This window comes from Crotalus tigris, unplaced genomic scaffold, assembly GCF_016545835.1.
Source record: "Crotalus tigris isolate CLP2741 ecotype Arizona unplaced genomic scaffold, ASM1654583v1 scf7180000017569.284425, whole genome shotgun sequence".
Lineage (NCBI taxonomy): Eukaryota > Metazoa > Chordata > Lepidosauria > Squamata > Viperidae > Crotalus > Crotalus tigris.
The window spans coordinates 204,425-222,745 of NW_024096480.1; the positions used below are offsets into that span (position 1 = coordinate 204,425).

Sequence of the window (18,321 nt, forward strand, 5' to 3'; positions counted from 1 at the left end):
GACAATATTGGAAGAAGGAATCTTTGCCTACATTGCAGGAATGTTTTTTTAAAGTAGCTTATTTGGCGGAAATGGCAAAGATTTCGGCTTTCTTAAAGCAACAAACGCAAGAGAAGTTTTTTGCTATCTGGGACAAATGGATAAAATTTATACAATTTAGATTGGGTATACAAAAATATTATATAGCCTTTTCATAAGTTTTATTTTTATATATATTATAGATATCTTTTTTATATATATAAATATAGAGTTTTTAATTTAATTTTTATTTTTTTTTTTATTATTTCTTAAGCCTATATTCTGCTCTGGGAAGCTCAGGGGGGGGGGGAAGGGAGGGTTTTTGGGAGGGGTGTGGGGTGGGGTTTTTTTTTTTTATATGTATTGTTTAATTTTTTTTTCTCTTTTGTATATGTTGTTTTTTGTTCTGTATTGTTCTTGTTTTTTTTGTAAAATTTATAAAACTTTTAATAAAAAAAAAAAAAAAAAAAAAAAAATAAGTTTCAGTTGAAGACTTCTTTGGTTCATTTTTATGTATGCTGATAATAAAATTAGTATTTGTGTTTTTGAGAGTAGACCCTTTATTTTGAACTGGATAATTATAGTTACCCATATTGATATAATAAATAATTAATGCTTAATGAGATAGCTATTAATGATATACCCAATTTTAGTCACAGACATCCAACTATTACCACAAACAGTATATTTTGCTTTGTACAGTTTCTTCCAGCCATGTTACAACAATCAAGCTAACATCAACATCAATGCAGCAGCAAGCTATTAATATGAGCACTGATATGTGGCAAAAAAGGGCAAAAAAGTGAGTTTTGAACAAAGGAATGATCCTATTTTTAGACAACTTTAATATAATCTTTGTATAAAACATAAGTTACTTTCTGCAACTGGATCTAAATTGTGGCTATGGATCGTGCTATAGAGTTTATGAGCACCATTTTTAGAAGAAAGAAAATATGATGCTGTAGTTACAAAAATATTGACAATGTTGCATATTATTTTATATGTTATTGTGAACAAAATGGAATGGTTTCCACTTCTTCCTGTTCTTCTGCATAACTGTACCAAGAAGGGGCAATCTGCATACCTTGAAGCCTTTACAGCAGCCCCAGGCCCAACTGTCTTGTCAAAACACAGGAAAGCTATAGCGTAAATTTTAAAATACCGGTAATATTAATGCAGCTCATCCAAAAATGTCCTGGCTCTATCCATGTAGATGGCTTACTCTATTTTGTATTAATTATACAATCTAAAAGCCTTTACCACATAAAATCTGAAATAAAAATCAGCCCTCCAGCCACCCTAAGATTGCCTGACCCTGATGTAAACCATAACTTGTTAACAAACTGTCAATATGGGTTTATAATTGAAAAGTATCAAAAATTATGATCGGCTCCTCTAACATTTTATTTTTCACCTCTGAACATTCATTATAATCACCATATCAATGACTAATCAGTTATATATATAGAAGGGAGTCTGCTTTGAAGGGAGCATCAACATTGAGCAATAAAGCTAACTTTTGCTCCTGCCCCATTCTTCCAACCAGTTTGCAGGGATGATGCAAAAACCTGGGCATGAGAATCAGTCCACTGATGGACTAAGAGAAATTAGGTGGCAAAATGTAAACCAACAAGCCAGCAGGAGATAAAGTTCAATTACTTCCATGTTTATTCATTCCAGCATAGCACCGCTGCTGTAATCAAAATTAAAATGCCCCCAGCTGCTACTGGGTGAGAAAAATGATTCCACCCCAAATATTCTATCATATCTATTTGAGTTCTAAGATTTGATAACTATCTTTTTTCTTACTGAGACAAAGAATATATAAAAGCCCATCACACTAAACCACCAAACTACAATGTGGCTGTGGCTGGTCACAAAAGGTGACATTTTGCTGTTGTTTACTTTTTAAGAAAACTAATGGGATTTGTCTGGTGTCCAGAATCATTCTTTTAAATAAGAATAGTGCTAAAGATTGGCCCTTTGCTTTGCCTCATCATAGTTTCAAGGGAGGGAGGGAGGAAGGACTGAGCTGGTGATCACCAAAGCAGGCATCCAAGGGCATATTGGTGTTTAGATTTGGCACAAGCCAACATAAAGCAAAAATGTGCTCATTTTTATTGCAATAAGTGAGCTAAACCTGTATTGAATCATGTATAGCCTACTTCTACATGCTAAATGCTAAAAGATAACTATAATAAAATCTAAATGCTCCAGTTCATTCTAAAAGAAACAAGTATGATTCTCTATTACCCTTAGTGGTAATAGTGGTCCTGAAAGAAAATCTAACTCTGTATACTCACTAATATTCAGCCTGATAATTTCAGTTCCAGTCAGGTTTATTCTTGATATCCATCCATGACAAAGATTAAGTATTAATACTAAAGAGGAATTCAATTGAACTCTTTAATGCTTTCCATGATTTATTTAAAAAGCAAATATAGACATATAGCGAGACAGACATAGACAGACAGGCTGACTGATTGACTGACTGACTGCAGAACATCTCTGTAAGACCTGTTGGTGCCTTTGTCAAGGCCTTTAATGAGCAGAGTGTTGAATCATTCTACCCTAGTATTGATTTGTCCATCACTGTGGGAAATAGCTGAGTAGCTTACAGCGCAACAATAGCTGCATTAGAATGATAGTGGGATGGGGAAAGAATATAAGCATTGTGTTATGCTTTATATGGAATTCTCTCTTATTTGCACGGCTTTTCATTTGTGTTCCTTACAACCACTACAATTGTGTTTAGCAGCATGTCATTTATTCGCATTGGCATATAATTTATATTTAAATTAAACAGCTTACTTGTTTTTTTTCTCCTTCAGTAATACTGCTTTTCATACATTCATGTGACTAATCTAAAATATTATAAACTCTTTAAAATTATATTGTACACATTTCATTTCAAAAAGTTGCCCTCAACTTCCTCCATTATGATTTCATATGGTTTCATCTTTACAATCCTCAACTTTGAGTTGAGGTTTTAGGATTTAAAACCGATCTGATGTTCAGCTTAATTTGATTGAAAGGACAAATTGTTCATTAGCTACATAATATTATTTGTGGTTTTTTTGCTTCAACCTTTCACATCTACAGAACCAATAGAAATTTCCCATTGGTTTGCGTGAATCATTCATTTAGTATTGACTTTTTATTCACAATTTTGCACTGATACCATTCATATGCAAACTACTATGATGGGAGAGGCTCAAATGTTCTTTTGAAGTGATATTTGAAATACTTTCAGACTCTTGGTTTAAATCCTAAAATTAGATCTGGTTCATATGTGGTTAACAAAGAACTTGGCTGAATCAAACCAAAGATCTATCTAGTTTAGCAACCTGTTTCCAATAGCAACTGGACCTTAGTGTTCTAGAAATTTTACAAGGCATAAAAGCACTCACAGATTGCCAGTCCCTAGTTGAACTTTGAGCTTTGTAACCTGTGGACAAAGGGATGTAGCATTAAGCTGAGATGTGTTTGTTTGTAAGTGTTTAAAAATAAATTGAATCCAGATTTAGTCATGCTTGGAATAGACACAATGAAATCACTAAACTGACTGATTCAGTTGAAATCAATGTAATTTAAATTACCCTACACTTACTTTTCTCTTTGATTCAGTTGTTTTGTTTTAAGCATGATTAAATCTGGATCAAACATCTTATTATTAGCTCGGATTGATTTATAGAGTTCACAGTTCATAATCCTATTGGGATTAGTAAATTACATAACATTAACTAGGGATTACAGATCAGTCATTTTCCTAATCATAAGTTACCCCTTATTTTATAGCTTGCCTTGTCTGGATAGCAGTGCTTAATGTATCACATAATTACTAGTGTTAAGAACAACTAAAACACTGTCTATTGAGCACTGAGAGCAGAATACATTCTCTGCTGGTTTAAGCAATGAAACTGTCAAAATCCTAACTGTTTATGAATGTAGCATTAAAACACCATCCCTATGCCATCAGAGTTTTTCATTTGTTATACTAAAATGTATTGTCTGACATCAAGGCCTTCATTATGTAAACCCAACAATTCTATATTATGTTTTGTTAATTGAGATGTTCACATTTTGTTTGGATTTTTATTTTTTATTCTTAATTTATGTATGTGTGTGATTGCGTGAGAAAAAAAATAAAGCTTTTTTATCAAGTAACATCAATCCTTGCACACTCTATGCAAAATTTTGTAAGCATTGCAATAATGCTATGATTACACAAGGAACTATTTTAACTTTATTACACTTTCTGTATAAAAGATTTGTATTTAAAATGGTTTCAACCTACAATCTTGTAAAATATATTAATAAAATAATAATTATTAAGAAAATGTGGCTCCATTTTTAATCATAATAAAAACAAATTGACATCAATATGTGATTATGGGATATGATATTTTCTCAGCTGCTGTGTATTTTAATTTTTGTATTGTTGCCATTGTTTTTACTTTATTTTAAATCTGTTTGCTGCCCAGAATCAGTGTTGAGATGAGCAGCCATACAAATTGAATAAATAAATAAATATATAAAATATTTTATGAAGAAGAATTGCTATAAATGGTCAATCTTTTCAAAAACATTTGCCCTGATCCAGAAGTTTTCCATGTTCACAAATGTACCAACATATTTGGGAAAGGGTAAATAACTATTCACTTCTATGTTTAAAAAACACTATGTATACAAACAAAATTATGGAGAAGTAAGTTAGCAGATGAGTCTCAATGCATTCTTAATGTTTCTATATATAAGATAAATTACTTATATATTAAAATGGTAAACAACCTCAATTCAACCCATTCTTTTTACTGCTTTGGATCTATGAATCCATGCTAATGAAGTTTTACATTAGCTTAAGATGCTAATGTGTCTGTCTTACCCAATCAGCAGTAAACATTCTACAGCTTTAAAAAAAAATAAAAAAAAGAATTGGCAACGGCTATGCTACAGAATTTCTTTCCAACATCAATTCTAGAGTCTGAACAGAGCTCTAGTATCTTCTACAGATAAAGTAGAAGGATGGTCTGATGTACTCCATATGTCAGGGATGAACAGTTGACTTCTTTTTCCACAAAATGATCAAAGTTAAGAGATTCCATTTCAATCAAGACTTGAGCATCCAAAAAGTAAGCTAATACGTTCAAACACCAAAAGGCAATGCTGCTTCTATGCCAGAAAGAAAGCTGTTGTGCTTGTTGAAATAATTCCTGTAGAAATGTTATACATACTCAAGCTGAATTCTAACTTTTCTGAAAATGATTGCATATGCTACTCTAATTCTCATTACAACAGGCCTAAACACATAATGAAGCAATGTTATACTGTCTTTCCCACTGTATTTTAACTGAGAACATCTTATGTACATAATATTATTTAAATGTCTATGCTGCGTTAATCCCGCCATCAGTTTATATATTTACACATATCACTATATGTAAAGTATAAAATGTTAAAATAAATAAAACAGAACCTTAACATTGTTCCCAAATCAGAAGGCAAAAGGGGTGTATAGGGCTATAAAATGTTTACCTTGAATTCTGAAATGAATAGTAAATTACTAAAACATGTTCTTAGCAACTACTGTACATCAATTTTGCATCTGACATTTCAGGAAGTGAGCTCCTGATGTATATCTGTTGAAATTATACCACATCAAGGCTGTGGCATAAAACCCAAAGTTCTTTGTTACTAGTTAAGCAGCTCTGTATTCCTTGGGTCCAAATCATTAAAAATATAATGCACAAAATAACCCTTATTGCGAACTGACACAAGCTGGGACTAACTAGTAACTTTGAACGATGTGTTTCCCAAAGTTAAAATGTTAATTTCTTATATATAAGTGCTGAATTTCCCAACACAGTAGAGATGGGAACAATTAAAGTGACAATGGTGTAATATCCAGGCCAGGGGTTGGAGAGAATTGCAGGCAGGCCCTCTTATTCTTGCTGACCAAGTCTTTGTATACTTCAGTATAGATTTTGGCAGCTTCAGCCACTGAAAGGGGCTTTTTTCCTTCCCTCTTTATTAATTAAAATATGAGTTTATAAACCAAACATGAAGACAAAAACAAAAACTGAATTGTAAGTTGCCTGTTTGTTACATTAAAATACAAGGAAGCTCTATTTTCCTTCTTTTCCAAAAAGAACTGTCCTGTCTTAATAGGACTATATTATGTTTACATTTGCAAATCAACAATTGTCAGCAATTGCCTGGTTCTTCCACCCCCAGAAACAGTTTTCATTCCTCCTTGCAAGGGCTTTGTTTTTATCTCACCAATACACACACTGGTGTAATTGCAAAATGCCAACTGCCTTGTGAAGCTGGAATGTGTTGGCACCATCTGCTCTTTCTCAGAAAAAGATGGTAGGGGTGAAATTTTCAAACATTCCTCAGATACATAATTTAGAAAACTATCATCTGGTGCAGTGATTTATCTGGCAAAAGCAAAATCTCGCTGATACTAAGATTAATGTCTTGAGGTTTGGCTGAGAAGCTGCAAATGTTTCCAGCCATCAACTATTTTCCCAGTGTTTGAACATTAACAGCTATCACTGACAGCCATGAGCATTGTCACATGACTTTTTTTTCCCACTCTGTAATCCCTGCAAATTGTCTTGAATCTGCCTTCATCACTACAGCTTTCAGAACTGGCAAGAGATACATGAACCAGTCAGCACTTATCTCTAGATTCTGCAAGGCTAGAAACAGCAAAAATCCTTTGCATCTTATACTCCATTCCAAAAGGAAAAAATATTTGTGCTCTGCTCCAAGCATACTTTCAAAACATACTAAACAAGCCACTTTAAAAAACAATATGTACAGATGGCGTACATGTTGCATGGAAAAGCCTATTGCTAGCTAATGATGTAATAACAGACTGGTAATTTTGCAACCAGTTCCCAAAGGTGCTTTTTCAAGACTTTCTTGTTTTTCTTTGAAGATGTTTCAATTCTTATCCAAAAACCTTCTTCAGCTCTGACTGGATGGGAGGATTTATATTCCTTGCAGACAGCTGGTCATTTGCCTTCTTTTAGAGAGTCATTGAGGCCACCTGGAGGCTTATCTGTGTCATCAGGGTCACCTGAGTAATGCAAATGGGTGTGGAGTCTTCTTGGAACTGCTGAAAGGACTGTGTTGTGGACTGGAGATAGATGATGTCTACCACACAATCCCTTTCAGAAGTTCCAATAAGACTTCACCCACTCAGGTGACATCGAGGACATAGGTAAATTCCATTCCCCACCATCTAGTCAGACCTGAAGAAGCTTCTTAGATGAGAAGCAAAACATCTTCAAAGGAAGTCCAATTGCCTCCTGAAAAACATCTTTGGGACAACCATGACTTAAATGACAGAAAATCTTCAGAGACATTTACAACCAGGTATTTGTATTTGTATTTATTCAACTACAATTGGACAATAATGGACCAAAGGAGGGGGACTGAATGGGGGAAATTAACCTGGGGGAGCAGCTCTGACACACTTTTCCCAGTCATTATGTCTATGGCTGTATGTTACCACAGTGACTGGAATTATGGGAGAGATGGGAGAGATACATTCTTAACAATGACTACAGATGGGCATTAAGGACATTAAAAGTTCCCTTAGTAGTAGAAGTATCAAAAGCTACTCACTTAACACCACCAATAAAAGAAGTGCCTTACCTTCCCTCTCAAGAAGTAGTCTCTTGTTTTATAATGCCTCGCTGCTTTATAATCAACTGCAGCAAAATCAAGAAGAAGAAGTATCTATAAAGGTTAAATCATGGCAACTGGACCAAAATTTGTTAATCTGAGAAGTTTCGTTACTCATCCAAGTAACTTCATCAGTCAATTTTTTAAAAAAAAAAATAGGCAGAGAGTTGTTTGAATGTGCTAACTCTTGTCACATCAACTGCAGGATTTCATAACATATTTCAATATGTTAATGAAGACTCAATTATTTAAGATGCCATGATTTAACCTTTTTAGATACTTTTGACCTGGATGATTGAGTCTCCATTCACATACAAGAAGAAGAAGGGGAGAATAGTCTTATTAATTTCATTCCAGGACCATTGCCTAAAGCAAGCATATTTGCAGGGGTGAAAGAAGAATCAGAAAGGTCAGACTAATACTGGCTGCATGAAAGGGATAATAGAAGGGAGTCTCACTGTATGCCGAATCTGAGGGTTTTGAGGTGGCCCCTTAAAGGACCAGCAACTAGAATGCCATGTTACCTGCAGCTCAGGGTAAAGCTATACTGTTTACCCTTTCAGAAAGCAGACTGGTCACAAACTCTGCAAAGTTGCTCTGGAGTGGGATGGCCATAGAAACTTGTTTTAGAAATAAATAAAACTAAACATATAGTTTATATGTTAGAGCAGAAGAATAGAATAGAATAGAATAGAATAGAATAGAATAGAATAGAATAGAATAGAATAGAATAGAATAAGAACCTTAGAGGTCCTCTAGTCCAGCCCCCTGCTCAAGCAGGAGAACCTATACCATTTCAGGCAAGTGATTGTCCAGCCTCTTCTTAAAAACCTCCAGTGATGGAGCGCCCACGATTTCTGAAGGCAAACAGTTCCACTGGTTAATTGTCCTCCCTGTTAGGAAGTTTCTCCTTAATTCTGGGTTGCTGGAATGATCCTGGTTCTGCAACTCATATACACTTAGGTTTTATAACTGAGGCAGACCTATATTTCAATTTTTTCTCCATACTCTATGTTCAACTGATCCCGGCAGAAACATAATCTGGAAGAGTACATAAGAACAGCAAGGAAATACAGATTTTCAAGAGCAAGAATATAGTTGCTATTTTCTAGTATACTTTTTTGGCATTCTGGCTTATATTCTAAGGCACGGGTCGGCAACCCGCGGCTCCGGAGCCGCATGCGGCTCTTTGAGCCACCTCCTGCGGCTCCGGAGCCTTCTCCGCCATTTTCATAGAGAGAGAGACAGACAGAGACAGAGAGGCACTTGTGCTTCCCTTCTCTCTATCTCTCTCTCTCTCACACACATGCAGATTTGCCCCTTGCTCCCGATTGGCCCTGCAGCCGGATGCCCTGCCCCCTGGTGGCCAGGAAGGGCCTTTCCGGGGCTGGCCCAGTCCGAGGTGCATGTGGCCAGAGAGCCGCGCGGGGAAGCCCCAGGATCGATGCTGGGAGCGGCCCAGCAGAGCCTCCGTTGAAAGGGCCAGCCCTCCCGCAAGCTGCGGCCCTAGTGGGCCAAGCAGGAGCAGACCCAGAGATGGAGGGTGAGTGGGGAGGAGGGAGGGGGCTTACCTGCACCAGGCGGAGGGGCAGCCGAGCCGGCCTCGTGTCTCCCTGGGCTGGGCAGCAGGCCTGGCGGGGCCAGCGGCCGGCAGGGGCATTGGTTCCTGCCCTTCCCCGGGCCAGGCGGTAGGCCCAGCGGGGGCAGCAGCCGGCGGGGGCATCGGTTCCTGCCCCTCCCCGGGCCGCTGAGCCAGCCTCGTGTCTTCCCGGGCTGGGCGGCAGTGGCGGCCGGCAGAGGCATTGGTTTTTGGCCATCCCCGGGCCGCTGAGCTGACCTCGCATTTTCCCGAGCTGGGCGGCAGGGGCATTGGTTTGTAGCCGTCCCCGGGGCGCTGAGCCTGCCTCGCGTCTCCCCGGGCTGGGTGGCAGTGGCGGCCGGCAGGGGCATTGGGTTTTGGCCGTCCCCGGGCCACTGAGCCAGCCTTGCATCTTCCCGGGCCGTGCGGCAGGCAGCGGGGGCATTGGTTTGTAGCCGTCCCCGGGCCGCTGAGCCAGCCTTGTTTTTTCCCGGGCCAGGCAGCAAGTGGCGGGGACATTTGTTTGTAGCCGTCCCCGGGGCACTGAGCCTGCCTCGCGTCTCCCCGGGCTGGGCGGCAGTGGCGGCCGGCAGGGGCATTGGATTTTGGCCGTCCCCGGGGCGCTGAGCCTGCCTCACGTCTCCCCGGGCTGGGCGGCAGTGCGGCCGACAGGGGCATTAGGTTTTGGCCGTCCCCGGGGCGCTGAGCCTGCCTTGTGTTTCCCCAGGCCAGGCAGCAAGCCCGGCGGGCAGTGGGGGCATCGGTTCCTGCTCGTCCCCGGGCCGCTGAGCTGGTCAAATCAACGGACGTGGAGGTACTGCAGCTGGCTTTTTGATTCGCCGCAGACCTCCATTGACTTCCATGGGGATTCTTGGCAATGAATGGGGCTGATTGAAATCGCTTCAAGAAGCAAGCTGCAGAGACACAGAGAGCTGCAAATGATCTCCACAGGAGATGCAGCAAGGGCAGGAGACGAGAAAGAGTCCGCTATGTCTGTGCACAAGCCCTGAAAGCTTTCTTCCTCCCCCTGCCTTTCTTGCTGGCCCTCTGATGTAAGCATCTGCTGGGTTTCCTCAACCTCCCCCCCCCATTTTATTTTAATCCCACCATCGCCTCCCTCTTTCGCAAAGTTGACATTCCTAGGACTCGTAGCTCGCTTCGCTCCTGGAGTCACTTGGCAAAGTTTGAAGGAGAGGCTGCCTGCTCCCACCTCCCACGGAGCAGAACTGCTGCTTCCTCACCTCCCAGCGAAAGAACCCCAGAGAGCTGGAAGGCGTCCTTTCTCCCACTTTCCGCTTCCCATCCTCCCTTTTCCAAGCACCCCTCCCAGAGCAAACCAGAAGCCTCAACTCCAGCCTCCTGCAGCAGGCTGAGATAGGCGAGCCCGAGCGACCGTCTTCTGCTGCCTCAGAACATTCACTGCAGCAGCTCTTTCTCTCCGTCGGCTTCCTCCTCCGCTCCCTGGAAACCTTCGCGCCAAAAGGCAGCAAGAAGAAAGTCCCAGAGAGGGAGAGCGCGCGGTGAGGGGAGAGCAGTCTTTTCCGAAGGGAAGAGAAGCCAGGACTGCAGAGCCGTTCATACCAGAGCTGGATGGGGGGCAGGGCAGGCGCACGTTTCGCCTTAAGCTCCTCTCTTCAATCAAGCCCTGTGTTCTGTGCGCATGCGCGTGCGCGCGCGCACATTTTGCGGCTCCCAGGATTTTTTTTTTGTGAGGGAAATGGATCCAAGTGGCTCTTTCACTGTTGCAGGTTGCTGACCCCTGTTCTAAGGTAACAGTTTATACTTCTTTTCTTTTTTTAAGCTAGAAGTTTCACTCAAGGATAGAAATTAAAAGATTTAAAGTTTTTGAAATCCCCATAAGCTTCATGAACATGACTCAAGTAACCACAGATGTTGCTATTACCTCATCAGTCGGTTCCCATTGTGTTCCCAGATTTTTAACAGTTGGTGAGCTGGTCCCCTCTTAGGGTAAATAATAAAGTGTAAGAGCCTGGTAGTTCACTCTTCCTCAGGCAGAATAGAAAAACAGTTGCTACCAAATCCTGGTAAAACTCAAACAGCTAGATTTTCCATTAACTTAAACGGTCCCACTGGGGAAGCTCACAGACAGGCACAATGTCTCTAACAGAGAACAATCTTGAAGCATAGCTTTTATGCTTAGGAATTATTGATTGAGCTCCCCCATGTATCTATTTAAAGAGTTATAAAGAGATCTATGATACTGTTTTTCCACTGTATGTTGTTTCCAAGGAACACTAACATTTAGTATTTACATTTTTTGGGTCACATGAAACAAGGAAAACTAAAATATCTAATAGCCATTATTAAACAGTAGTATTTTAACTACAGTTTCTTTCGTAGCGTCATATGATTATCTGGATTGGTTCCAAGGCAATATCAAGACATATGGCTTTGAATGAATGTTTTATGTGTCTCACCAAGCAAGGATAGATGCTAAGAGGTGTAGATGTTGGAGACATGGGTGAATTCATCACAGTCGATGGCATTGGTTATTACCTATTAGGTTTCTAATTTCTCCAACATGAATGTTCCTCTGCTGAAATGACATATCACTGAAAGGTAAGAAACATTCCTCCATTATATATGTACATTATGCAGGAAACATACTTTATTGCTACTTTAAAGGAAAGAAGTGACAACTCATATTTTATATCCATTGTTTCATCAGATGCCTCTAACCCAGTGAGGCAACTACTGTATTAAGCCAGACCTCTCCCTGTCCAATAGACACCAACCAGTAATTAAGGAAACATGCCTCATTGCCACACCTTTCCTTGATAGTAAATTAAACCTCTCCATTCACTGAATAGGAATTCTCCCCCTATTAAAAAGGCTTATTGTTTGGGATAAATGTAACTAAAGCAACTGAAGACAATGGGAGATTTGTACATTTTTTCACCTGGAAAAATTAAGATAATATTCACTGAGGAAGTAACTTGTGAGACATATTACTTTCAGTCGTGAGAACACTTTAAAAAAATATAGGACATTGAATTTCAGCCCTGGTTAACAAACTTCTCTCAGCAAATACAGATCTCCTTGACTTCTAACCAATATTTTTATTTTATTCTATTTTATTTTATTTTATAGCCATTTTCTGTTGCTTCAAGCCACAGTTTGTTTTGTAAAGTTGTGACACACACACACACACACACACAGAGAGAGAGAGAGAGAGAGAAAGTTGATTTTGCTAGACACCCAATAGTTAATAAGTTATATCATGGGACATTCATAAAATATTATCTTTCTGTTCATAGTGCTTCACCCCATTCCACTGGTTCTTCATCATACTTTAGTTACTCTTTCATTCATGCCAGTTGTTGTAAGTATGTTTTGATTGTCTATTTGTAAATAGATATGCCTATCTCTTTTTTTTAAGGCACTAAAATGGAGATTCACAATATCAGCATCCAAACAGCTTCTGCTCCTCCATACTGTTTTTAATCAAACATGCACCTTACAGTTGCTCCAGAGCTCCAGTTCAATAAACTGCCTCCCAGCCTAGTCTTTTTCTAAATTTCTCCAAGGTGTAACTAGCTCAAACTGTTTCTTTCAGACCTATCAGATTTGTGCTTAATGATATATAACAGCTAGACTAGATAAACTTTTCCTTGTCACACTCCAAATATAAGGTGAAGAAGGGCCTGTTATGCAGAATGAGACAATCTATAGGATTCCAAGATTACCAATGTTTGGGAATATTAATGGGAAGGTGAATCATTTAAGGAAGGAAGGCATTCTCACCTTTAAACATTGACCCAAATCCTAAAAGACAACAGAAATGGACCATAGTGGAGTTTGGATGGAACTAATAATGAGAGTGGGAGTTGGCAGGTCTTTAACTGTTACCCTCCATTCTGACAAAAAAAAAAGGGCTTGAAATATCATCCTTGCCAATTCAATAGTAAAGCTCTCAAAATCAGGAATCTGAGTTCTAATCTATTTCAGCTGTGCCCTATCCCTAATCTAGATCAGTGGTTCTCAACCTTTTTAATGCTGCGACCCCCAACTGGTCGTAAGTCGAGGACTACTCAACCAGTCGTAAGTCGAGGACTACTCAACTGGTACAGCACTGTTTGCAGAATGGGACTTTTGGCGGGCTCAGCAGGGCAGAGACAGCCTGGACAATTCCTATTGGCTTTTGAAAGCCAATAGAATTAGACTCTATTCAAGAGAGTCTATTCTATTGGCTTTCAAAAGCCAATAGAATAAAAGGGAGTAGCACAGCTAAGGAAAAGGGGGGGAAATGGCAGACTGCATTGTTTGGCAACCCCCGTGAAATGGTCGTTTGACCCCAAATGGGGTCCCGACCCACAGGTTGAGAACCACTGATCTAGATCATCCAGTCCAAAGCCAAATCTCACCACTGTAGCATAAAATTACATGCTTAAACCACTTTAGTCTATTCTTTAACATCTTCCTTTGCAAATTCAGCAATAATCATGGTATTTCTGCAATGAAACTATCAATGTATGGATTAATTGAGCAATCTTGAGCTTTCTTTAGTGCCCACCTTCCTTTATTGTTCCATTATAGTAAGATGGGTCAAATATTGCATATTAAATGAACTGCATAGAAATAAGAGTATAATAACTTTTGTTATTAATTAACAATCCCTTCAATTAAATCTTAATGGCACAGTGTACATATAATCTGAATTTTGAAACTAGTGTACCAGAAAATTAGATAAAGAACATATCTTTTCAACATCAGTATGTTTAAAAAGACAAAGAGTATGAAAGTCCAAATCCTGTTGTTGATTTGATTGTTGATAGGCATTAATTTCTGTCTTTAGCATTGACTGCAGCTTCTACAAGGCTGGTGCAATATCCCTTCACCATTCACAGTTTTCTTTTTTGCATGTTTATTGTTTCATCTGTCTGTACAAATAACTTCACAAACTCAGCAGGGAGAATTTCACTTTATTGGCGTTTAAAGCGTGGTTGGTAATATTAACCTTCCTGTCCTAGTGCTGCTTTCATCCTCTTTTCGTTTGGAATTCTGGGAGCAGAAAATCGTCCAGGTAGGGAAGGCAGAGTGAAGCCAATCAGGCATTCTGAATGTTTAAACATACCAATGAATCTTTATTTTTTTTTTTTTTTTTTTTTTTTTTTTTTTTATTGAAATTTTTCAAAAGTTTTACAAATAAAAATCCACCCCCCCCTCCCCAACCACCCCACCCCCCCCCCGACTTCCCAGAACTGAATATAGGATTATTTAACAAATATTTTAAAAATAACATTTGCAATTTATAAAATAATTAATAATAATAATAAAAATCACAATAATAATATATATAATAATAATATAGATAACATAAACTTTAAAATGAATAATATATACTAAAAAAGAAAAAAAAAATAAAATAAAAAGAGAAAAGAGAGAGAGAAAGAAGAAAGAAGAAAGTAGACGAAGAATAAAGCATATATATATATATATAAAAAAAAATATATGAATAATAATACATAAAAAATGTATATATATAAAAAAGAAAAAGAAGAAAGAAAGAAAGAAAAAACAATCATTACAAATTATAAAAAGGCTAAATAATATTTTTCCATATCCAAATTATGTTGTATAAAAGTTATCCATTTTTCCCATACCGCAAAAAATTTTTCTTGAGATTGCTCCTTTAAGAAAGCCGAAATCTTTGCCATTTCTGCCAAATACGAAACTTTATGAAACCATTCTTGTAAAGTAGGCAAAGATTCCTTCTTCCAATATTGTCCTATTAACAACCTAGCGGCTGTAAGCAAATTTAACATCAATATAACCTCCTTAGCATCACAGTCAATAACAATACCTAGTAAAAATAATTGCGGAGTAAATTTTACCCTTCTTTTAAAAATTCTTTGAATATTCCACCATATCTTAATCCAAAAAGCTTTTATATGCTTACACATCCACCAAATATGGTAATAGGTAGCATCCAAATATCCACATCTCCAGCATTTCGGCTGTAGATTAGGGTACATAATGGACATTGTCTTTGGGTCAAGGTGCCATCTATAAAACATCTTATAAAAATTCTCTCTTAAATTTTGCGCTTGTGTGAATTTAACATTTCTTATCCAAATAAGTTCCCAAGTATCCATTGAAATCGTTTCACCAATATTCTGTGCCCATTTAATAATACAATCTTTAACTAGTTCAAGTTCTGAATCTAATTCCACTAAAACCCCATAAACTCTCTTAATATGGGTTGGCCTTTTATCTCTTACTTGTTTTAAAAAAATTTCATCTTCTCTAAGCCAGCCCATTTTACAATCCATCTTCCATCTATCCACTATTTGTCTATATTGGAACCATGAATAAGTTAAGTTTTCATGTGTTAATTCTTCCAAAGATTTTAACTGCCAGTCTTGGCCATCCCATCTTAGTAACTGTACGTAAGAGACCTTGTCCATATTTAACCCTTTCCTTATACCTTCTATGGCATGCCGAGGTATAGCCCATAATGGTATTTTGAAGTCACTTTTATAATACTTTCTCCACACTCTTAGCAAAGAGTTTCTTATAATATGAGACTTAAAAACCCAATCCACTTTGTTATTAAATATTAAATAGGCATGCCATCCAAAAAATAGGTCCCAGCCTTCCAAATGAAGTATTTCTGTATTTGTTAAATTCACCCAGTCGCTAATCAATGTCAATACTACAGCATCATAATACAATATATACCAATGAATCTTGAAATCTTTTGTGGGGGGATGCAAGGCAGCCTTAAATATAAACAGTCAAAGGGAACTAGCTACGAGGAAGGCAAGGTTAGACTCTTAAAAGATTTCCACATAAGTTATGGTGAATTATTTGCAATTAAGTCACATTTATGATCTGTTAAATGCCGTTAACGTTGCAGAGCCTTATAAAGTAAGCCCCCATTGCACATTAAAGGACTGCCTTGCTATTTTTCCCCTCAGCATAAAAACTAATTAGCTGAAGAGCACATTGCTCAAGCTGGACAGCCATTTGGGCAGTAGGCAGTGAGCTGAAAAAAATTAGGATATGCACATTATAGAGCCTTTGGTTTCACCATTGTAGTAACTAAGGCTCACTTCTTAACAATGTAGCTGTCATTTCCTTAGATCCAAACTATGATTTCATGTTCATAGCTTCACCTCATTTTTCCTTCTCTTCTCTCGCTGCCTTTATAAAAATCATTTGAGTGGAAACTGGAGATTACCTAACTTTACCACCTATTCAGTGAAGGGGAGTGAAGAGCAAAACTGATAATGCCAGTCTGGATTCAGGATTAGATGTACCTCCACACAGCTATGCAGTTAAAATGCACAGTGTTTTCTACCAGCGCAACAAGATACCAATCTGGAATCAGGATTAGATGTACCTCAAAGCATCCAGGCAGATAAAATACTTGGTGTTTTCTACCAACCAACAAGATAGCAAGCTGCCTGCCACAGTCCAGTGATATGCAGACTCAGGCAGAACTTTTAGATTTGTTTTTTCCCTATATCTAAAGACAGCAAGTGTAATATAATCAAAGGCTTGGCACAGGTCAAGACCATGAACCCAATAAGCAAGTGACAAATCCAAGGGACAAGACAAGAGAAACAGTGAGGTGGAATTCAGAGTTTAAAACACAACAAGGTAAACCCAACAGAGCTGAAGCTTGAAAAGATGTTCTTGGCATTTTCCCTCAGAGAGGAAAACCAATGAATAAACAAGCTGAGCCACCATCTGAATGCAAAGCTGAGGCACCTTACTTGTTAGAGTCCACTCCTTTGCTGGTCTGCTTTTGAGCCAGACTATCCAAACTGTGGAATCAGCTTTCTGAATAGGGAGTCCTGGAAGGTTGGTAGGTCAGCCTCAACCAGAACGCAGTCATTTATTTCAATATTACTACGATTGAATCACCTCTTCTCCCTAGGTTCTCCCTGGCTCTACTTCATCCCCTGCTCTTCCTCCTCCTCAGAAGACCAGTCCAGCAAGGCCATAATAGAATGAAAGTAATTCAACATGACACTCTTTGTAAGTAAAGCAAATGCAACCAGTCTCTGTTCTACTGGACAATTTGGACTGAGGGAGAGCAAAGAAAAAGCATATGTCTTTGGAATATACTGGGGAACAAATAGGGTGAACTTGAAGTACTAATATATGAGGTGGATATAATATAGTTGCCATTACCAAAACTTTGTAGGATGATACTCATGATTGGAATGTACTGCTAGAAGGATCCCAAAGATGCTTTTTCATGAGGCAATGGGCTTTCTTGTTCTTCTTTGAAGATGTTTCGCTTCTCATCCAAGAAGCTTCTTCAGTTCCGAGCTGAAAATGAAAAGCAAAACATCTTCAAAGAAAAACAAGAAAGTCCAGTTGCCTCGTGAAAAAGCATCTTTGGGACAACTATGACCTGGATGATTGAGAATCTCCATAGATACTTGCTGAAAGGATATAAACTGTTCAAAAGAAAGGGATCTAACAAAAGAGGAGGTGGAGTTACATTACATGTAAAAAAAACCGTTATATTGCTACAGAAATGCATAAACCAAGGATGAAAGCCTCCTTGAAGGCATATGGGTTAATATAAAAAGGAAAAAGATCATATTGTCATAGGTGTATACTAGAAGCCACACAACCTTTTGTTAATCAGTTAACTAATGTTTGTAAGAAACACACCACAGTAGTAATGGTGGCATTTAAGTACCTTGACATCAACTGGGAAGCCAATTCTGCATCAAGTGGGAGATCAGACAGGTTCCTTATGAGCCTAGCTGACAACTTTGTCATCCAAAAGGTTAAAGAGAGAACTAGAGGGTCGGCTGCACTGGACTTAATTCTTTTTTGTATATATAAAGATTTTATTGGGTTTTTTTTCACAAACATATGTTAATTTTTCCAATCAACGAGTTCTCTGGAGTTTGCTACGCTAATACATGTTCAATTCCTAATCCTTCATTCTTTCCTCTAGCCAACAATAAAATAAGTCCCAAATTTGATAATAGTCTGTATCTTCTTTATCTTTCAACCTCATAGTTAAACTGACTGGA

At 38.4% G+C, this 18,321-nt stretch overlaps 1 protein-coding gene across 2 annotated transcripts in view; it reads left to right on the forward strand.

The window, feature by feature from the left end:
- The window catches only part of SGCD (sarcoglycan delta), a 193,142-nt gene extending 188,570 nt beyond the window's left edge, over nucleotides 1-4,572 (forward strand). For both annotated transcript variants that reach the window (XM_039355067.1, XM_039355075.1), the window contains exon 8: nucleotides 721-4,572. In XM_039355067.1, coding sequence (XP_039211001.1) covers nucleotides 721-824 — 104 coding nt within the window. In that variant the 3' untranslated portion in view covers nucleotides 825-4,572. The remainder of the gene's footprint in view (nucleotides 1-720) is intronic.
- The last annotated feature ends 13,749 nt before the right edge of the window (nucleotides 4,573-18,321 follow it).